This window comes from Macadamia integrifolia, unplaced genomic scaffold, assembly GCF_013358625.1.
Source record: "Macadamia integrifolia cultivar HAES 741 unplaced genomic scaffold, SCU_Mint_v3 scaffold275, whole genome shotgun sequence".
NCBI lineage: Eukaryota > Viridiplantae > Streptophyta > Magnoliopsida > Proteales > Proteaceae > Macadamia > Macadamia integrifolia.
The window spans coordinates 237,674-261,588 of record NW_024868933.1 but is presented as its reverse complement, the minus strand read 5'-3'; the positions used below and the strand labels follow the sequence as shown (position 1 = coordinate 261,588).

General features: G+C 39.5%; 1 protein-coding gene across 1 annotated transcript in view; it reads left to right on the top strand.

Annotated features, from left to right (window-relative positions):
- Positions 1-1,325: 1,325 nt before the first annotated feature.
- The window catches only part of LOC122067175 (DExH-box ATP-dependent RNA helicase DExH7, chloroplastic-like), a gene marked incomplete at its 5' end in the record, with an annotated part of 80,754 nt that continues 58,164 nt past the window's right edge, over positions 1,326-23,915 (top strand). The window contains 3 exons of the mRNA XM_042631019.1: positions 1,326-1,498; positions 13,756-13,813; positions 19,641-19,706. Coding sequence (XP_042486953.1) covers positions 1,326-1,498; positions 13,756-13,813; positions 19,641-19,706 — 297 coding nt within the window. The remainder of the gene's footprint in view (positions 1,499-13,755; positions 13,814-19,640; positions 19,707-23,915) is intronic.

Here is a 23,915-nt window from a genome sequence, read left to right as displayed (position 1 = left end):
GGGAGGGCCAAACAAAAGGCTCCAGGAGGAGATTATGTGATCGTTTCTGACGGAGTAGGGGGTTGGCCGGGAGCGAAAGGAGTGCAGGGATTGGATTTTAGAGGCGACATCGAAGAAGAGAGATGAGTGATAGTAGCTGAGAATGCTAGCTTGCCAATGGTGTCGCAGATAGAGGATCCAGCAATGTCATGTCAACCCAAATACATTCCCTATGAAAGGGTAGAATAGGCCTAAGGGAAGGCCATCAACGAGCAAGGACAGTTTTGCAGACCAAGGATGAGAGGGGGTAAGAGAAGAAGAGGTGGGGGATATCCTCTTGGCCATCAGGGCAGAGGCAGCAGGCAAGATTGACAGGGATGTGCCGGTTAATCATCTCCAGGTAGTGAAGCTGTGACGGGGGGATATGGCCTTTGAACTAGGTGAGATTATGCCAAGGAACAACCGGACCAGAGGATTTGACAAAGGACCAAGTAGAGGCAGAGGAGAACAACCCATTGGAAGAGGGAAGCTAGACACATTTCTCTTCCCTTCCTCGATGACCAGGGGGGATAGGAGGGAGAGAGGCCCACAGATCTGCAAGAGGGGGGGAGAGGGAGGAGTCCATCCCAAAGGGGTGAGAATGGAAGAGACCAGAGAGGATTTGGGAAGGCAGAGGGGAGAGAATGGAACTGTTTTACATTATGTTATCCTAAGTTGATTTTCTCTCTTTTTTTTTTTTTTTTTTTTTTTTTTTTTTTCTCCCTAGGGAGCACTATGTAATTTCCTTTAATTTGTTTGAACCTAATATAGGTGGGAAGAGCTCATCTCTCCCACGATTTGCACCCTTCACTCTCTTTCTCCTCTCAACTTCTCTCCTCCTTCCTTCCTCTCTTCTTTACTTCTCCCTCATCTCTAACCCAATCTGTTTGATTTCCAACTTGGTATTAGAGCTACAGGTTTGAGAGTCGATCAAGGATCTTGAAAGGTAGGCTCTCTAGCTTTGGAACCCAACAATAATAGAGGGTTCCAGAGCGGGGAATACTTTGTACATGCCATAGTGATGAATCAATACATTCTATAGAAGCTGCTGCTGGTGAAGATTAAAGCTATTCATGCTCCATACATGAAGAAGTTAACCTGATCTGCTGTTCCATGAACAGTATCCAGATTTCTGAAACAGATCTTGTTTTTCCTCATCAGGGCTTTATTGGATCTGGGACCTGGTCCATTGGGGTCGCCCTAGGCCCCCTTTTAAGCCCCTAAAAGCTTGATTGCGAAGGAGGGAAGCCCAAGGTCTGCAACTCCTTTGCTCTGCTGCTGCTGCTGCTGCTACAGTAACTCCGTGAACAGCACTCACATCTAGACCTTTTTCTCTTGTTCCTTCCTGGTCTGAGGTTGGTTGGAGTTGGAATCAAGTTCGTTGGAGTTGCCCAAGGGTCCTTTTTGACCTTCCCCCCAAAATTTGGTTCGTGATTTGGTGTGCTGTTGGAACACAACCACAATCTCTCCTTGCTACCAGGTATCACCAACTTCTTTGTTTGTGGCTCTGTTTGGTTCAAAGTGGCTGGTAGTGTGATTATTGGTTACCTTTGATGAATGTGTTAAATCATATGATGCTTGTATATGCTGTTGGGATGAAGCTGCATGGTTAGGAGTGCATTTTTATTGCTTTTCTATCAAGTTTTCATGGTTTACTAGCTTGTTGGAATTTTCTTTTGGGTTCTGAGAAGATGATATTTGGGACTTATTTTCCCCCCTTGGGTTGGATCTCCAAAATTGTGTTGTTTTAGGAGTATCCTTGCATCGTCTGATCTCATGAAACCTTCGGAAGCAACATCGGGTGGGTTGATTAGTACCAAAACTAGTTCGTTTGTCTTTGAAAATCCTAATACTCAGATTTCTCTTGTGAAGTTGCATAGTATTAACTATTTAGATTGGTCACATTCTGTGAAGTTATCCCTGTGGAGTAGAAGGAAGCTAGGGTACATCACTGGGGCTATTAAGGCTCCCACTGTCACTGATCCAAGTTACCAGAAATGGGAAACTATGAACTCTACTGTTATGACTTGGCTACTTTTCTCCATGAAAATTGAGATAGGTAGGAGATTTATCAAGAAAGAAACTGCTGAGGATATTTGCGTATCGTTTCTAAAACCTATGACGGGGTCGGTGACTTTGGTAAGGTCTACTAGCTACTTCAGCAAACGCTCTCCATGAAGCAGGGGAATAGGACTATTTTTTTACTACTATACTATTATTATAGGACTCTATGAAGAGTACGATCATTATTGAGATCTTCAATTATCTAATCCTGAAGATGAAGCCAAGATCTAGAGGTCTTTTGAAAAGGAGCATGTCTTGATTTTACTAAGTGGGATGAATTCAGATTATGAGCCAATCCAGATACAGATTTTGACCGATCACCTCTTCCATCTCTTGATGAGGTGTGTAGTTACCTATTGAGTGAGGAGATTGGGAGAGGTGCTATGGATTCTGCACCTTCACTGAAGCACTATGCTCTTTCTTCCACTACCTATAGAGAATAGCGTAGAGGTGGCCGAGGCCAAGGGTGGAGATGACAGAGATAGACTCCGAAAATGTATGAGACATATGTTGGGTTCTTCATGGTCATCCCCCTAGTACTTATGGTGGATCTGATGGCACACTTGGTGGCCGTAGAGGAGGGGTTACAACCCATGTTACTATGACAGAGACTGATCCTAGAGGACACTCACATGCAAGTACCAACTCCTTTTCTAGGGATGATATTGCATTGCTTCGGCGGCTCATGTCTCAGCTTGACAACTCATCTACCTCACAAGATACCTCACCTTCCGCTGTACATGTCTTTACATCTAGACTTTCCACTGCTCCACCTTGGGTCATTGATTCTGGTGCCACTGACCACATGACTGGTATGTCTCATTATTATGATTCTTACTTTATTTTCTCTGGTAAGGATAAGGTTCAGGTGGCTGATGGTATCGTCTCGGTTTTTGGTAAAGGAAGTATTCACATTAACCCCTCTATTTCAATTATTTTCGTTCTTCATGTTTCTAACCTTAACTTGGACTTTTTTTTTTTTTGTAAGCACTGTGACTAAACCCTTAAATTGTTGTATCGTTTTTTTTTTTCCTTCTCACTGCCTTTTTAGGATTTGGTGACGAAGAGTGATGTTTATGATGCCTTGAAAAACTTTTATAAAATGGTCTACACCTAGTTAGAAACTAAGAACAAAATAACCCGATCTGATAAGGGGGGAGTACATCTATGGTGGTCTCCAAGTTTTTTTATTGACAATGGTATCATCCATTAGCTTGCTTGTGTTGATACACCCCAACAGAATGGGGTGGCTGAGTGGAAAGCGCCATTTGTTAGAAGTAGGTAGGAGCCTTCCGTTGGGTATAGATGTTCCTAAAACCTTTTGGCCTGAAGCCATTCTTATTGCTGCTTTTTTTCATCAACCGCATGCCTAAAAAAATTCTAGGGTCCCAAAATCCCTGTGCACTCTTGTCTTCTTAGTCTTCAGCTTTTTCTCCCCACTTAGTGTGTTTGTTTGTGTTTGTTATGTGCATGTTAACAAATCCTCCCACACTAAACTTGATCCCAAGGCTCTAAAATGCATTTTCCTTGGGTATTCTTCCACTAACGAGGGTGCAACGTGCAAGTGTTACCACACTTCTTCTCGCAGGCATCTTCTTTTTAAAGATGTCACCTTTCTTAAGTCTGTTCCTTTCTTTGGTTCTCCCTAGCATCCTCTTTAAGGGGAGAATGAAAGTGAAAGTGAAAAGGTTACTGATGCCATCCCGTTTTTTACTCCCTTGCCTCTTACTCCTTTTTCTCTTGATATTAGGAAACATAAAGTGGTGAATGATGTTAACGTTGTGGATATTGTTGATACTGGTGGTTCTTGTAAAGATAAGGAATCTAATATTGTGTACACAAGAAGGAGAAAGAATACTTTCCAAGTGTCCTCTTTCCACATTCTGAACTTCCCCTTCCTCAGTTGGGTAACACCTCCTCTTCTCATTTTGAGTTAGACCTGCCTATTGCTGTTCGAAAGGGAAAGAGAGCTTGTACTAAACCTATAACCCAGTTTGTTTCCTATGATGTTCTCTCTCTTACATATGTTGCTTCTTCCGTTGCTCTTTCTTTCGTTTCCATCCCCAAAATTGTTACTAAGGCTATGTCACACCCTAAGTGGAAACAAAGCCAAGTTTGCTTCCTGTGATGTTCTCTCTCCTACATATGTTGCTTCTTCCGTTGCTCTTTCTTTTGCTTCCATCCCCAAAATTGTTACTGAGGCTATGTCACACCTCAAGTGGAAACAAGTCACATTTGAGAAAATGATGACATTGGAGAAAATCTGGGATAACCAGATAGGATCTCCAACAACTTGACGTTAAGAATGCTTTCCTTCATGCAGGGCTTGATGAGGAAGTGTACATGGATATTCCACCAGGATTCTCTATTAAGGGAACTCAGGGCAAGGCCTACAAGTTGAAGCGTGCTCTCTATGGGTTAAAATAGTCATCTCGGGGATGGTTTGGAATGTTTCACAAGGAAGTGGACTCTGTGGGTCATGAAGAGCAATGTTGAGCACATAATATTCAGTAAGAGGTTTGGTGAAAAATATATTATGCTCATTGTTTATATGGATGGCATGTGGTAACAGGAAATGGCAGTGCTGAGATTGGTCATCTTAAGAGTTTTCTTGGTCAAGAGTTGAGATAAAAGATCTTAGAAAACTAAGGTACTTTATTGGGATTGAAGTTTGTTAGTCTTCTAAGGCATCCTTCTTTCTTGGAAGTACATCCTTGATCTATTATCCGAAACTTGATTGCTGGGTTTAGCTTAAGGAAAAGGAGGGTGAACCATTGGACAAAGGCCGTTATCAATAGTTGGTTGGAAAGCTGATCTCTCTCCCACACACACGGCCTGATATTGCCGTGGAAAACTAAGGTACTTTCTTGGGATTTAAGTTTCTCGGTCTTCTAAAGGCATCCTTCTTTCTTAAAGGAAGTACATCCTTGATTTGTTATCCGAAACTGGATTGTTAGGTTTGGCTTAAGGAAAAGGAGGGTGAACCAATGGACAAAGGCTGTTACTAGCAGTTGGTTGGAAAGCTGATCTATCTCTCTCACACATGGCCTGATATTGTCGTGGCTGTTAGCTTGGTAAGTCAGTTTATGCATGATCCCTATTCTTCCCACATGGAGGCAGTTACACGTATCTTGAGGTACTTGAAGTCAGCTTCAAGAAAAATGATCCTTTTATTTCCTCATGATCATTTTAGAGTTGAAGCCTATAAAGACTTTGATTGGGCTAGTTCACTTGACAGAAAGTCCATCTCAGGTTATTGTACATTTATAGGTGGGAATATTGTCACCTGGCGCAACAAGAAGAAAAATGTGGTGGCTAGGTCTAGTGTTGAAGCAAAATTTCGTGCTATGGCACAGGGGATTTGTGAGTTGTTGGGGTTATGCATGTTGTTAGATGATATTAGTGTACCTAGTTGTCTTCCTATGATGCTCTACTATGATAACAAGACTACTATCAGTATTGTTCATAATCCAATACAACATTATCGTACTAAACATGTGTAGATTGACAGATGCTTCATCAAAGAGAACTTTGATGCTGGTTTGATTTGTATTCCCTTTTTTAAGTCTAGTGGTCAGTTAGCTGATGTGTTCATTCAAGGGTTAGTCAGAAAGGTGTTTAATCCTTGTTTAGTCAGGTTGGACATGTGTGATGTCTCTGCATCAACTTGAGGGGCAGCATTAAAATTATATTGTTAAGTGTGCCGCAGGGGCACTAGTGTATTTCCCCCCTTCCACCGACCCTATTTAGATTGGGATGGCTGGAGGGGGTTAGTTGTAATTAGGGTATAATTTGTAGTTCTTTTATGACTCTCCTTTGCTTGTTATAAATAAAGGGCTTGTGTGATCAGTTAGTTCACTCAAACATTCCACCATAATTTGGATGTTGACAAAAACTAAAAGGAAAAATTTATTTGACAGTTATAACTTATAAGACCGACTATAATGCATGGGGCAGAATGTCGAGCCGTTAAAAAGCATCATGTTGATAAAATCAGTGAAGCGGAGATGAGGATGTTGAGATAGATGTGTGGTAAAACTTAGAAGGGTAAAGTAAGGAATGGTTATATTAGAGCTGGTTTGGGAGTAGCTCCGATACCTGATAAGCTACAAGAAATTTGTTTGAGGTGGCATGACCATGTTCAATGGAGGCATTTGGATGCTCTAGTATGGAGGAGTGATAAGATTTAGGTTGAAGGATCCAAAAGAGCTAGGGGCGGACCTAAAATGAGCTTAGGAGAATTGGTGAGGAAAGATATGAATAGCTTACGCCTTGTAACAAGTATAATGTCTGATATAGCTGATTGGACGGCAAGGACCCATATCACCGACCCCATTTAGTTGGGATAAGGCTAGTTGTTGTTGTTCGAAGATGGAGCCTTTGATATGTATACTCTAGCTTGAGGGGGAGTGTTAGAGTGAATGTGTCGGTTGGAGGTCTATGGATCTATGCCATGGGATGGTATTTGTTTCAAGTTATCTTTGTTAGTTTGACTTTCCTATTGTACTAAATGGAGTTTCCTATTGTGGTTAGGATTAGCTAAGTAAGAGATTGATTATTTTATGATTGTAATATGAAATTATAAATTCTAGTTTGTTGCTAGCGGTAGACTATTCTGGTCTACGCACAACCCTTCCTCCGTCAATATCTTTCTCTCTTTTCTTTTTTTCTTTTTATTTTTTTATTTATTTTTGATATCTCTTCTCTGCTTGATTTCCTTTTTGTTGATTCGAGTTCTAGTGCTTGGAATTAGGACTGTCTACATAATAGACTTGGCACATAACTTTAGTTAAACTAGGAAGGATAACAGAGTGGTGAAACTTGAGGAGCGAGAGATATCACAAAGTGATTGTTTCAGATATTCAGGGTCAACCATAAACAAAGATTGTGATATAGACGATGATGTATCCTAGAGAATTAAAATAAGATAGATGAAGTGGAGATGTGCATCTAGAGTGTTGTGTGACATATGCATTCCAGTAAAGCTTAAAGGAAAATTCTACAAGAAAAATGTATGGCCGGTTATGATATAGGGGGTGGAATGTTAGACGGTCAAGAAGAGTAATATGGAAAAACTGGATGTAGGAGGATTTTGAGATGGATGTGTGGAAAAACTAGGAGGGATGGAGTAAGGAATGATTGTATCTGAGCTGATTTGGGAGTGGCCTCAATTTAGGACAAGCTCCATGAAAGCCGTCTGCGGTGGTATGGCCATGTTCAACAGAGACCCATTGATGCACTGGTAAGGAAGAGTAATCGGATTCAGATGGAAGGAGCTAAAAGAGCTAGGGGCAGTCCTAAAATGACTATAGAAGTAGTAAGAAAAGACATGCAAAATTAGGTCTTGACTCTTGTGTGACCTCAAATAGAGCTGTTTGGAGGGCAAAGAAACGTGTATCCAACCCCTTTTAGGTGGGATGTTTCTGAGGTATTGTTATGCCTCTTTTTTTTTTTTTTTTTTTTTTTTTTTTTTTTTTTTTTTAACTTTTATTACTATTTTACACTCTTATGGATACAAGTCAGCTCCATTTTGTTGTGATAGGGCCAAGTTTGTTGTTGTACAGGTTAGATAGTTCAGTTTATCATAAAAATGAAAAGAAAAAAATGGAAAGCAAGGGTAAATAGAGAGAAAAATAAGAAGTTTGAAGGAACACGATAAGGAGGGAAACTTGATCCCTTGCCAATTCTATTACTCTTTAAAGTGGAAAGACAATTATACCCTAGAAAGACAATTATAACCTTCCACAGAAGTGTTTTACTCATGTACATTAAATAATACTAGAAATATTCCTATAACATATCTGCTAACACTCCTTCAAGCTGGAGCATTGATGTCATGCATGGCCAGCTTGCACAAGAGGACATGAAAATGTGAAGGACTGATCCCCTTTTGTCATAATATCAGACACTTGGTTTCCAGTTCTTACAAAAATGTACTGATATAGCTAGAATCAAGTTTCTCTTTAATGAAATGCCGATCCACCTGAATGATGCAGAGCAGAGGTACTTTAAGAAGTACGAAAGGAGGAAAAAAAATGAAGAGTTAACTCAATGCTGTTAACTCAGCCTTGGTTCAGACTTTATCCCTGAGTCATGGGATTCTTTTAGGAAGTTTTGTTATTTAATTCTTCTTTATTTCAGTTTTTGTATTTGTTGGGATAGCCCTTTATGATATTCTATAGGCTTTTCCTTTCTCGAGTTCTGTGGTAATGCAGTTCTACTATAGCTGTGGTGATTCAGCAAGCCTGATGTGGTGACTTAACAGGAGGTTTGGTGGTGATTCCATTGGTCCTGTCCCTTTCTTTTTCCCTTGTTTGTTTCTGTGTTTTTCATCAATCTACGGGACAGAACTTCTATTCCTTACGTGTGCTTTTGTCTTTTGTTTCAGTTTCTGATTTGAATATTTAATTGCATATATCCTGCTGGTTTAACTGCTGCTTATCAGTATTTAATCATTCATTCATTCCCCATTAAGATCGGCAAGATCAGACCATCAGATCTCATGTTCTTGAGTTTCATTGCTTGAGTGAACTATTTAATCTTCTAAAATTCTCCAGCAGAATTTGTTGATTTGGTGGGGTTGTTCCTCCAGTTCATTATGACCTTTGACCACAGTTGACACTTTTCTGCTTTGTGATTGTTGACATAAATAATTCTCCAATTCTGAACCTGTAATTCTGATATGAGTTTCCTTGGTTGAGTAGGGTTCTATCAGATTTCAGAATCTGGCTGTCTAATGATCCTGAAAATGTTATATGTTATTCTCCTATGACTGTCACAATCCTGACCCAGATGTTAGGTGAGTGTACAGCCCTCACAGCCGCATGGTTTAAAGTATCTCCTATACGGTATGACACCCTCCAATATATATCTTAAATTTAGCCGACCGATACAGTGAATACTAATTTTTAATCCTTTATCTTAGTGTATCTCCGATACGTATCTTAAATTTAGCCGACTGATATGGCGACCAATACTGATACTTTAATCCTTGCTCACGGGCACTGATCAAATGTTTGACAAATACAAACAAAACATCCAAAACTTCATCAATTCAAATCTCAAACCAAATAATCAACCATTGTCATATGTTCTAGTTAAACTTCAAATTCATATTATTAGAGTTTACCTCTAATTGTCATCACTGCATCCATCTAAGAAAATAGAAACAATAACTAATAAAGAAGTCTTCGAGTTGCCCTCGAATTCGGCTCCAAGCATACATGCATCTCAATTATCTCTGATGTTAAAATAATGGATCACGCTCAGTAGCCTAGTAAGGGAAAACAGTAACAGCACATCACAGAGCAACCAATCAAACAAAAACAACAGTTGAAACAAGCAATTTTAGTTTCTCAAATCACAATTTTAATAAAACACGGTCATTTGAAAATATCCCTTTCTATCACTTTAGTTTGGCATTGAGGGAAATAAACTACCATCGCCCATAATACGAGAGGGAAATTTGGCCCCCACAATCACACAATCACACTGCCATCACCACTCTATGACTAGATATACACCACTGTGCGTAGTGGGTATAAGTCTCGCGGCTCAACGGAACACCTCTCTTTGGTCCGGTATGGAGCAAATTATTTACCTTCACACACTTTCTCTTTTCACTTTCACAAAATCAGTTTTCATAAAATAATTTTCTATAAGAACACATGTGAAAATATAGGTAAAATTTCCTAGTAAGAATCAACATCAATGCACATCATACAATAATATTCGTCTCCATCAAATATCAATCACCTCGATAAACTCATGTCACACCTAAATGCAATCTAAATAAGCATAGGTCAACACATCTCAACAATACAAGCATACCAAACATCACATTATATAACCAAACCACACACCTACATTATATAACCAAACCACACACCTATGGTGTAATCCCACTTTAATCCACTTACCTCAGCCTGCGTGTCTCCTACTTCCACTCTCTGAGTTGTAGATGCTCAAGCCAATCACCACTTGCAATTATTTGCATCTCTTATTAATCTCCTAGTTCAAAACTATTTCAATACCCCACTTTCCCTCAAAAGTTATTCAAAAATTCAAACCTCTTAGATGTATGTCATACTATGGGAATCAATTCCCTACGACAACTACTATCATCCTTCAGAAGATGAGAATGATCAGTTGAGTGAGAAATGAGTAATTAAAACTACTCTAATCTCAAGGTGTAATTTTCAGATTTCAGTAAATATGAAATTACTCTCAATTTGTTGATCAAATGCTCCCCAAATTCGTATTCAAGCTTCCCCTAGGACAGCTCTTCTAACCCCCAAAGTATGCCCAAAAGTTGACGGCTGGATTAAAAGTAACTAGGGAAATACAGGTACAGGTCTCCCAATTTCCCTCAATTTCACAGGTTTTTTAGTATACAAGTCAAGAGTTAAATCCTCTTCTATATTGATCGATTCTCACTTTATGGGAGGGGAACCTATGGTCAAGATATGGGCTTCAATCCATGGCTAGATTTGAAGAAATTCAAAAATCAAGATTTGGTTAAGAATACACTTTTAAAGATCCAACCAAGAATTGATGTATGGCCCCAAATTACAGTAGATTACCCTCCAATGTATAACACCATAACTCTAAAATCTTATCTAAGACTAACTAGTATTGGGTTCCAAGATTTGGTCCCAAAGAAAACCCTAACATTATTGGGTCCCACGATTAGATTTGGGTTCCATAATGGGTCCCAAGAAAAGAATATTGGATTTGGTCCCATATGTAAAGAATCCCACATATTGATATGGGTCCCATATTGGGTCCAGAAAGAATATTAGATTTGGGTCCTATGGCTCCAGTAAAAACTCCCATAGATTTTTAGATTAACCGATTAGTTTGATTTAGGTCCCAAGTGAATCATTGAATTACTCATATAGAATCAAAGTTAACCCCAAAGTTTTGAGCTAGAAACCAAGAAACTGATTGGAAATAGGGACAACAACCCAATTCAAGAATCAACTCCAAGAATCTTGTAGGTATTATAATAGGGTAGTAACCTATTCAAGAAACTAAGAATAAAGTTAAACACAAGGATGTTAACTAATGGGAGGAAGAATCAATACCTGAAGTGAGCAAAACAGAGTAATGAAGTAGAAACAAGAATACAAGTCTGTTGTTTCACGTTTTCTCTTCCTTCCCTTCTCTTTCTTTCTTTTTCTTTTTTCTTTCTATCTTTCTCTTTGTAAAGAGAAGAGAGGAAATCTTTCTTTCTCTTTGGATATATATATATATATATATATAGAGAGAGAGAGAGAGAGAGAGCTGCAATTGTGGAGCAAAGGGAGTCCCCATCGATTATATTGGGGCTGCCCTACAAGTCCTACTAGAAATAGGAAAATAGCTATGACAAGTCCTACAAGGAACAAGAAAGAACAAAATAGGAAACTAATACTGAATGCTAACTTCCAATTGTATTCAGTCCTAATAGGACTAGGAAAACCCACAATTCTTATTGGACTAGGAAAACCCAAGGGAGGAGTCTGCGACTTGTGCTAGACTCCTCCTTTCGATATACTTCTACCACTTTTTTCTTTATTTCTCTCTAAATCTTCCATTCTCAATAATTAAATTCGTGTACAATGCTTGACCCCCTTATAGAGGTATATAGAGACTCAAAAATAGACTTGAACACTAAAAAGGAAAGGCCTAATCCAATACTTAACTAATAGTAATAGGACACCTAAAACAGCTAGGAAACTATAATAACAAAGGAAATAAACTCAAAACAGAACTGGACTTAAAGAATCCTAATTCAACCAACTAAAACACCTAATAACAAAGTAATGTAAATAAGCAAAGCCTCTTACTTGACTAATCTTGTATTCCAAAAAAAAAAAAAAAAAAAAAAAAACCCTTGGAACTAAAGGCCCAAACACATATATAACCCTTCCAAAAGCTTATTTCTACCAAAATAACCTCAATTAGACATTGTGATTTCACCTCTCCTTGTAAGATTTGAAACTCCAATATTTCACTCACTCAAGTCACAACCACTAATCTTTCACTTTATTATTTATTATGTCCACAAACCAAATATAAATAAAGTACTAAAACACTCTTTAATTTTCTAAGTACCTTATTCACCTATATGTCATCTCATATTCAGTTACCTATAGAGTTAAATTCTACCTATCTATTAAGGAAAGTATCACAGAAATTTACAAAATTACCCCTATAGTATAAAATTACGAAAATACCCCTGGACTGAAAACATACTTTTAGGGTTCTAATTTCTGGGGAATTCCAATGGCATAATAATATTTAACCAGAATTTTATTCATATCTGAGGCCAGGATTCTGTTTTATTGTAATCGCTTTAAATCTGGTTTAATTATCTTGTCTGTGATTCTGATTTATTGTTGGTTTTCTGAAAGGTAGTGATAGGTGGATTTGAACTTCATTACTCAATGTCTTTAGTGCAATCATGTTGGACAGTGTCATGAGCTATATACTAATTGCAGCCTTGTTATCATGATACAATCTCATGGGGCTATCAACTTGAAATCCCTACTCGTGAATTAAATTTCTTAGCCACAAGAGCTCACAAATTATATATGCCATTGTTCTGAACTCGGTTCAGTGCTTAAACTGGAAACAATTGATTGCTTCTTGCTCCTCCAACTATCGAAGTTCCCACTTACAAAACTGCAATGTTCAGAGGTAGATCTCCTTCCATTAATTGATCCAGCCCAGTCAACATCAGTATGAGCTTCTATTCTCAAAGCCATATTTGGCAAATAAGAGGCCATTAGCAGGTCTATACTTCAAATATCTGAGAATGCTGTGCTCAGTTCTTAACTGGTGCAATGAAGAATGGAAAGGTTGAAAAAAAAGTTTGGAGGAACAATGTGAGGGAAACTCGATGCGTTGCCAATTCTTATTACTCATTGAATAGAAAGACAGTTATAAATTTATGACCTTAGACATCACTACATCAATATATTACCTCTCAATACTCTTATAACATATCTTCTAACACAGATTTAAGTCTAATCACCCTGATCCTATCTGGTTCCAATTAGAAAATGTTCCAATCCGATCCGATCTGATCTGATAATGTTATTTTTATTTTCGGTCTATTTCTTAAAAGAACAACTGCATAATATATAATATATTGTTGAAAAAAAAAATAATTAAAAGATGTCCAATGCACCAAAAAAGGGAACACATAGAATTGTTGATTTATAAATTTAATATTATGTTAATAATGTTAATATAATAGTGTGTGTGTAGTGTCATTATGTTATTTATCGGATAGGGGTAAGAGCTATCACATCATCCTTGATCAGATTGGATTGGATCAATTACATTTTAGTAATAATGGAATTGGATTTGGATTGATTCTGATCAAGCACAGTCCATCGGGCCCTACTTTGGAAGTTTAAATTGTGATATTTTGATACACATGCTCATTCGTTTAAAATGGGATATGTTTTCTGTTTTGCCAATTTGAGTTGCTTTCTTGTTCATCAAGAGCCAGAACATTATTGCCTACTACTTTTATTTATTCATTTGTATATCTATTTTTTTTTTTTTTTTCTAATCTCTTTTCTTGTGACAGTATTTTCTGTGACAGCCTGTTAGGCTTCTGTTGTACTTGTGCATTTTCTATACCCTCTAATTGTATTTTTCAATGATATCTGGGTATAGGAACGAGAAGACAAAGCTTCTGTTTTGTACAACGGGCATTCTTTTAAGGAAACTTGTGGTATGACCTTGCCTGTTATTAAAATAGTTTCCTGTATCAAAGGTTCTTACTGTTTCTTTTGAGAGGCTCCTAGTCTTGTTTTACAACAGGGGTAATGTAGGGAGAGAATATGCTTCTAATCTAATGCAGGGCAAATGTGATGTCAATTTTAAAGGAGATTTTACTATGCAGATCACTGAGTATACCACAAAACTGGAAGAATAATGGCTGCAATAGCTGCTGAAAAATATATTTAACCAATAGAAGAAGACTACTCCACATTGCAGAACAATGCATGAATTTACAGACTCAAACCCTACTAAACAATGACCAGAAATAACCAGGACAACATGGGCAATTAAATGAAAGGAAGAAATGATGACTACAATACTCATATAAAAACTCTTGCACTACCTAAATAACCAAAAACAGAAAATTTCATAATTGAAGGCACCTTCACTAAGTTGGTCATTAATTTCCCTATACATCTTCAAGTTATCTTGGGCTTGTTGGATTAGATAACCCAATAATGCATCAAAAGACACCAAATTTATTCAATACAGAAAATTTTTGAACCTTCTAAACCTAAAGAAAAGTGACGAAACTGATTTTTTGTTTGACTTGATTTCAGATCTGAAACCGGATCTGAGATTTAATGCACCTGCTATTGTTTCTTCTGCGCTTCTATTTTCATACTCCTTCATCTTGTTCTTACTTTCTTCCTCCTATAGTCACTTGATTTGTCCAGTCAAACTTTTCCATTCTTTCTTTTCCCTCTGGACTGTTCCCTTGAAAGTGTTTTCTTTTATAAGATATTTCTTGCATTAAAATCTTGTCTATAGTGTAGCCTTGAGATCAAAAGTTGGTGATATTATTGTTAAGAGTTTATTAAATAAGGGTACTTTAGGGTCAAGTGTATGATATTCTTGTCACTTACTGTATTTTCTATTATTCCCTCTTGCCTCCCTTAGGAAGGTGTATCATGTATTTAATTCTTTAAATCTTGTTAGTGAAGTAATATATATGTGGTAGAGAATCTTTTCTCTGCGCAAAATTCCACTATTCTCCTCTTCTCCAACCCTCCGTTCTCTTGTTCTCTTATTTCTCCTTCCATCTTTACATTCTAACTATTATTTCTTTTAGTGTAATCTTTATTTATGCTATCTATACCTTCGGGTGGAAAAATCCAAATATCAAGTGCTCAATTTTGTAATCCTGTTAACAATTTGGCTTTTAATATATTTTCTGTGGAGATGACCATATTTTACTATTTACCGTAGTAACTCTTGTAGATAGGGAAGCTTAGTCAGTGATACTCTACTTTCCTTATTTTGGTTGTAACATTTCTTATAAATAAGAATGACCTCTGTCATTACTGACAAGTCAAATCATTCTCAAACCTATGGTTCTCATCTCAACTTGGTATTAAAGCCAAAAACCCTTATTTCTCTTTTTGTTCTCTTTTGGTTTTCTTCTCCTCTCTTGGGGGCCCTCATCTCCTAGTCTAGCATGGTAGACTAAACCTCGTTTCATGCACGACTAACCCTAACCCGCCACACCACCTCACTACAGCTCCCACCAGTTCACGCCTATGTTAGCCAACATCGCATCGCCTCCAGCTGATTGCACCTCCCTTTGGTCGCGCCTTCCGCTGTCGCCACTGCTATGTGCCTCAAGCTGTGGTTGCTTATGCCTCCTCGCGTTGCCGCTTCTTTGTGCCTCCTCATTGCAATGTCTTGGTTGTGGCGCCTCACTGCAGGTGTCACCGTAATTGTGTTGCAGCAGTCTTCTTATACCGTCTCCATGTGTACCTTCCATTTGAGCATGGCTACTTTGACTGATGATGCCAGCAGTGGTATCTCCTCCAGGTTACAAGATGTTCGTCGTCCAGGCAACCAACTCTGTCTTCAACCTGTTCCGAACTATCTCACATGGTCTCATGCCGGCCTGGTTACAATTCATGGGAACAACTTCTCTGGCCTTATCACTGGAGGCACTTGCAAACCCACAGATCCTGCTGCTGCTAACACTTGGTTAGCCAATGATGCCCTTGTCATGTCTTATTTTCTTAACTTTAAGCCTATTATTAGCCTTAGGTTCTTTTTGCTTAACTCAACTAAGGAACTCTGGGATGCCGTCTTCTCAGGGAGGGAACTATGCTCAGTTTTATGAGATCCGTCATACTGTTTGTTCCACCACCCAGAAGGATTTGTCTCTTATTGTAATGAGATAATCGTCCTTTAAAGGGGCAACAGATACATTATCAAGTACAGGAGAAGTATTACCTAATAACAGCGGATTCGATGGAGGTGCTGCCGAACACTATGGTTCACTAGTGATTCTTTTTTTCTTTCACCTTCCAGTGTAAGTTATCACATCCTTACATGCTGAACATGTAGCAGAATTGGTGGCTCCCCTTGAACCGATGGTGGCTCCCATTGAATAAGAGACATATCAATAACTAACAGAAGCTCTTCCTCTAGACTCTCCCCCTGAAGAGTTGACATAAATAGACCTCGGATTCATGAAAATTGACATCCATAGTAACATACAAGCGGCGAGTAGGGGGTGATAACACTTAAACCCCTTTTGAGAAGCCGAATAACCAAGGAACACACACCTCAAGGCATGAGGATCTACTTTGGAGCGGGAAGTGGAGGAGTTATGGGCAAAGTAGATACACTCAAAGACCTGGGGAGGGAGAGTAGAAGTAATGGAAGGTTTCAGGAGAAAGGAAATAGGAGGCTTGAAGTTAAGCACACTAAAGGGGGACTGGTTAATAAGGTGGGCAACAACAAGGCCAACATCTCCCCAAAGGTATTTTGGAACCCCAGTGGCAAACATGAGAGCACGAGTATCGTCAAGAAGGTGACGGTTTTTGCGCTCAGGTATCCCATTCTGTTTAGGGGTCCTAAAATAGGAAGTCTGGGAGAGAATGCCATAAGAGTTAAGATACTGGTGAAAGGTACCATCAATGTATTCCATGCCATGATCACTACAAAGGACCCAAATAGTGGTATTGAATTGTGTACGAATCATGGCATGAAAAGATTGGAAACAAGCAAAGCCTCAGACTTATAATGAAGAAGATACACCCAAGTAAAATGGCTACAATTATCAATAAAAGTAATAAACCAACAAAATCCAATCCTATCAGCAGTCTGAGAAGGATGCCATAAGTTGGAATGAATAATAGAAAATGAAAAAGCACTTTTATTATTAGTTGGGGAGTAAGAGTTGCATGCAAGTTTAGCAAACTCACATACTTCACATTGAAGCTGATTGAAACCATAATGTTTAACTAACTCAGGAAACATACAACGTAAATTATGAAAATAATGGTGTCCTTAATGATGGTGCCACTGGTAGAGTTGAGAGAGAGCGTTGTCCGACCAAACAATGAGTGTTGAAACAGGGAAAGGCACAGCTGATGGAGAATCCAAGTAGTAGAGCGCATCATGGACCCAACCATACCCAATCGTTGCACCCGTTACCAGATCCTGAAACAAACAATGAGTAGATAAAGTGAACAGAACAATTCAACTCCATAATGAAATGACAAATTGAAAGAAAATTACACAATTTAAGAACATGAAGAACATTTGGAAAAGAAATAGTGGTAGAACAAGACACGAGACCTTTACCAGGGACGAGAAATAGTGATAGAACAAGCCTTGCTTTCCAAGATTTATATTATGACCACCTTTGGGACGACCATAGAGCTTCCAACAAGTTTCTTTGGTATGGCGGTGGCCATAGTTTTTAAGGAGGTAAGGCGACGGAGGCGTTTGAGGGTCTTTTGGAGCGCCTTAGTGATAAGGCGGGCATAAAGCGTCGCCTTATCGACTAAAGCGTTCCTGTGTAATTTCTTCGTAGAACCAATCTATTTGGCTCAAATCCTAATTGAATCCTATTACTCATATGTTAAATAAATATTAAAGGTTCATATTCATACCAATGTAAGATATTCATCAAGAAAACAAATCAATAAAGTGAATAAACTAAGTTCATCTTCATCAATCATTAATCATCAATCATCAATCATCAATCATCAATCATATTAACATATAATATAAATACAAAATTATGAAACAAAATTATAAATATAAAAAAAAGAAGACATAAAAAATACAAGTATTTATTATACTTACCTCTATGATGCCAAAATGAGTGCCTAAGCCCTAAGGTCATCCACTATATTTCTACTCCTGTCAAAGAAGAATGGAGCTCACCGCTGCCAGAGCAAAATGGTCGCCTGGGTCAGTGGTTCTTCCTTGTTCCTTGATTCATTCTCAAAGCCCTTTCTTAAAACCCTTGACAAAATCCAAACCCTGTCTGTGAATTGGGTTTTTATTTTGTTTGTTTTGGTTATTTTTGGTGGAGTAAAGCTAATCCCATATATCTCAAGTGTTAAAAAAACTATACACCTACCAATAAAAAATCTATATTTAGAATCTTCATCAAGTAATTTTAAAATGTGTTAAAAGAAAAAAAAAAAAAAAAAAAAAAACCCATAAGGCGCCACTTCACATAAGGCGGAGCACTGCCTTACCATCTCTAGACCGCATCAGCCCCAAGGCGCTGCTAAGGCGTCGCCTTACCAGCGCCTTAAAAAGTATGGCGGTGGCGACCACAATAATCATACTGAACATGCTCAGAGCAGGGGTAGTCCCTTTAGAGGAGTCTTCAAGAGCTGTAGTAGCCAGTAATGCTGAATGAACAGGAACTGTGGGGGGCATCATGACAGAGCAACAGCATTGCCTTACCATCTCTAGACCGCATCAGCCCCAAGGCACTGCTAAGGCGTCGCCTTACCAGCACCTTAAAAAGTATGGCGGTGGCGACCACAATAATCATACTGAACATGCTCAGAGCAGGGGTAGTCCCTTTAGAGGAGTCCTCAAGAGCAGCAGTAGCCAGTAATGCTGAATGAACAGGAACTGTGGGGGGCATCATGACAGAGCAACCATGGTCCTCAGACTGAACCATGTTATGTTATATGCCTTTATCAAGTATTAATTTTCAGTTCCAACTATATCCTTGTCCATATCTTCTAGAGTACATTCTATCTTTTCTAAAAAGATGGAGAGTTCCTCCATTTTGAAATCCCTCTTGCCCAAATTCGTATTGTATGTAGTATTCAACAGCTTATTATTGAGTGTGCATGTGACAGTGTGCAATCATGCAGGATTTTAACAATGTCAGAAACGGTTTTAAACTGCATTGGTGCACCCCCAAACAGTAAAGAAGATAAACCCTCCAAAGGGGTGAGATGATGATAATGACCCAACCTGGATGTCAATTAATCTTATAAAAGGTGAAATGCAATCTCTAAATTGACAAGTTTATAGACCTGTAGACCCTAATCAACTCACTAACATAAAATATTAAATAACTTCACTAAATTAAACTTACAAAAATAGAAATCCCGTAACAGAATATTTTGGTCATTACTCTCCCGTTACAACTTAGAACCGCAATTTATTGATCACATTAGATAGGTAACTTAAAACTTTTGTGTCGACACTAAACCGTACAGAACAGTCAAGTTTTGACTATCAAAAAGTAAATCTAAAAAACAATGATGAAATAGAAAGAAATGTAAAAGGCATGCTAGCTGCAGCTTCTATAGCTTTTGGTGCCATATCAGTACGCCATAGTTGTGCAGCATTGCATAGATTGCCTAGTTGCTTAGAAGTTTGATTCCTTGGTGGATACTGTTCTAACAATATACTCAGTTACTAACATAGATCGATAAATTTTACTTATTTTCTGATTAGTTATCCATAAAGTAGAAGATCCATGTGTATCCTAAATGTGTCTTTCTTATGAGACTTTGATGTGCCAGGGAGACAAAAACTTAACAGGCATCACACATGTCATAGTTGATGAAGTACATGAGCGGTCTCTCTTGGTGAGTGTGGTGATGCTGTGTTGCTTCGATCTATGATATTATGTATTCATGTTCTATGTGGTTTATAGTGTGTATCTGCTTTTAGCTTAATTTACATTTACGCGCTCACCTGGTAAATGTAAATCAATGATATGCCCTCCAATACTTCGATACATTCAGGCCTGTAGGGATGCTATCATAATCTTTTGTGTCCTCCTATATGCAAAAAATTTGCAGAGCCATTGTGGCACCAATTAACCATCCAGGCCCATTTCCAAGTGATTGCCCTCGTGGCAGGTCCTGAACTCTTGAGAACTTGTTATTTAAAATTCCTGTGAATCATTGGGATTCCCAAGTTCTTTTGGGAATCAGTGACTATCTCCAGCATAACATATCCAAGCTTTGTCCCTAGTCTGTCTATCAACAGCTTATATGATCAAAATGCTGTTTTCTCCAGTAACAACAAAGGTGGACGATATGAATTTGTAAAAAACAGGAATACGAATATGTGCTTTAATACAATTTTTTTTTTTTTTCGGGTGGATAAATAAATCAATAACATGGAAACAGAAGAGGGGATATACAAAGCTTAAAAGGCAAAAAACTGCACAAAGCAGGGAGGGAACAGCCCTAAGGGATGGGGGAAGGGGAATCAAAATAGACAAAGGCAAACCCAGGAGACAACAATAAGCCTGTTCCTTGGGGTGCCAGCAATCAAACCATGGGGGGGGGGGGGGGGGGTCTGTTGAGCTTGGTGGGGACTTCGAAGTAGATGGCATTCCAAATCTTGTCGAAAGATCTAGAGTTGGAAGTCCATCTATGAAGGTTCCGCTCTATCCAGAAGTGGTTGATGGTAGCACAAAAAGTGATCTTTCTAGTGGTGCCACATATCTATCTACCAGCAAAAGTCATATCTATCTAAATCCATTCCCTCTAGAGCAGGATGGACATTCTCCTAGAAAACCAACATTCCACAGGGACACATTTCCAGATGGTGGAAGAGGAAGGGTAGTCAAAGAAAAGGTGGCTACTATCTTCGAAACCATTCCAACAAAGGTAGCGGGCAAGAGGGGGAGGGATGTGGCTGTAGATGAGGAAGGTTTGGGTGGGGAGACAGTTGGAGAGAGCTTCCAAACCGTTAAGCTATTACAGGGGATGTGGGATTTGAACCAAACAACCTTATGCCAAGAGGTGGGGGGACTAGAAGAGCGAACCAAATTCCAAGCAGAGGGGGGAAGAAAATTAGCCAGAAGAGGCGGACGAGTAAACAGATCTGGATCCAACTTGAAGAAGAAGAATGCCTTCTTAATGCCAATTGTCAAGCCAAAGAGAGGTGGAGGTGCCATCTCCTATACAGGTGTGAATGGCAGGCAAGGTAAGAGGCCTGGAAAGGAGGGAAGGACATGGCCAGAAGAACTTAAAAGATGAAGTCCCATACTCCCATATGATGAAATCAAGAGCCTTATGAATGTCTATCTTGAGAAGGACAACAGGAGAGTGAGACTTCCTATAAAACCCACACACAATTTAATGGCAAAGAATAATGTTGCTCGCAATACTTCTACCCACAATGAAGGCAGACTGATTGTTACTAACAAAAGAGTCGACCACCATCTGGAGGTGATTGGCTAAAATATTTGCAATGAGTTTGTAAAGTAGATTGCATAGGGAAATGGGCCTAAAGTTAGATATGGGGGAGGCTCCTTCCTTCTTAGGGAGGAAGGTGTGGTTAATGTTGTGGATTTGGAAAGGGTTGAAGAAGAAGCTCTTGATGGCCCTTGTGAGATCGGTGCCAAATAAATTCAAGGATTAAAGTATCGGTATCGGTCGTCGTATCGGTTGGCTAAATTTAAGATACGTATTAGAGGGTATTGTATCGTATCGGAGATGTGTTAAGATATGTTAAAGATCAATGATTAAAGTATTGGTATCGGTTGTTGTATCGGTTGGTTAAATTTAAGATAAGTATCGGAAGGGTATTGTATCGTATCAGGGATACTTTAAATCACTACCAATGATGTCCCAGCAAGAGGAAAAGAATCCAATGTTGAAACCATCCGGGCCTGGAGATTTTTTGGATTTATGGGTGTTGAGTTTAGCGCTAGGCGCTAATCCTAAACAGTGACAGGGCCGATTGGGGCATTTATGTCCAATCGGCCCCATATCTCTGTGATTAGGTTTTTCTTCTTTATGGGGGTATTTTTTGTACTTTTCTTTAGTGCCATTTAATATAAGTTTTGAGACATAACCTGCGATCATACTATTCTGTCTTGATCGCAGGTCACTCCTCTCTTTTGGGAGTCTCGTTCGATCGCACCTCTCTCTCGTCTTTTCTTCTTTTCTTTCCTCTCCCCCCTTCCCTCCCCTCTGAAACCCCTCTCCCCCTTAACAAATTCATCCCTAGCCACCTCATTCCCTCTCTCCAAGCCATCCTATCTAATTCCGAAATTCATGTTGTTGTTCATGCCTATTGTTTCAATCACAGAAATGGAGTTAAGGAGGTGAAGTAGGACACACCTGCTTTGATGACAACAGGGTTAAGGAGGTGGGACCCATCACCGGCCATGAGCTGAGGAATGGAGTTAACATTAGTCCTAGCTTTCAAATATTTGTGAAAGTAAAAGGAATTAGAGTCATCCAGGTCTAGCTAATTGATGCGGGACTTCAGCTTGAGGAAGCTTTTCTCTTAGGCTAGAGGAGAGGAGAGCTCAAGGGAGGTTTCTTTTTCATTAAGGGCCAAGGTGGGTGGAAGGAATCACCTTGCTGACAGGATTTAATAGAATCATGTTTGGATATGTAAGTGGAGACTCTAGAAGAAGTGATGCCGAAGATGGAGATATTCCAGTCTTTGAGAGATCTTTACATTCTTGAGCTTATGTGCAAAGGAAATTGAAGGGAAGAATAGGATTGAGAAGGGAGCTCCCAAGCATTTTTGACAACATGAAGGAAGCCAATATGAGAAGACCACATATCAATATTTGAAAGGTTTGGGACCGAAAGAGACATGGGTTGACAAACTAAGAAATAGGGCAGTGATCAGAAATGTTCGGGAGGTAAAATGTGGCATGGGAGGAGGGGAAAGAGGAGAGCCAAGCTTCATTGACTGAAACTTTGTTTAACTTACCAGCAATATGATTTGCACCTACCCTCTTATTATTATGCCTGGAGAGTTTGGATCCAGACCAATGAAGATCATGAAGGCTAGAGTCCTCAATGCAAGAATTGAAGGCATCAACATAAGAGTGGTCGAAAGAGGAACCTCCTTGCTTCTCATGGGCATATCTGACATCATTGAAGTCTCCTCCCCAGCCCCAAGGGAGAGAATCAACCTGAGAGGAAAGGGCCCTGAGGTCATCCCATAGTGGTATAAGAGGCACGATTGAGCCTATAAATAGAAGAGAAGAAGAGGGGGGAAATTACCGGAGGGATCCGAGGTGGAAAGGTGGATGAATTGGGAGGAAGAGGACATTTCGATAATTTGAATCTTGGAGGGGTTCCGGAGGACCTTGATTTGGCCATTGGGACTATGGGAAGAGTTAGGGAGGAAGGACCAGGAAGGGGCAATGGAGTGAGCAATGCGAGAGGAATTTGCTTCGGGGACCTTAGTTTCAAGAAGACAATAGAGAATGGATTTGGAGGACTTGGTTGTGGAACGGATTTCAGACTTCTTGGCAAGGGAGTTGAGACCCCGCACATTCCAAATGAACCAGAAATTCATAAGGAGGGGAAGGTGTGGGGCAGCTGAACCTCAGAGGAACTGGGGTTGGCAAGTCCAAGACAAGAGGGTTGGCTACGATGACGTTTGTTGTATTCCTTAAGGGGGGAAGATCAAAGGGAATGGGGGGAGATTAAAGTGGTACGGATTGATTGGTTGACCATAGAGAGAGGCGTGTTTATAGCCAAAGAGGTCGTAGCAGACATGGCAGCATAGTTGACGGGGGGCGCAGAGAGGATCCAGCAGACATCGGATCAGAAGGGGGCAGTGGAGAAGCATGGAGGGTGTTGAAGGGCCCTGTTGATGAGAGGTAGTGGCAGGAGGGGTCGGTGTATCCAGTGGAGAGGTGAGGCTGCATCAAGACCTACAGGTTCTGGGAGAGAGCAATGAGGGTGGTTCTCTTTGATCTACTAGGCAAGGCGTCAAAGTGGGGGCGAGAGGTGCGATCATTGTGGATAGAGTGGAGACCTTTGGGGAAGTCGTGGCATGGTCCTGCATATGCTCAGGGAGCATAG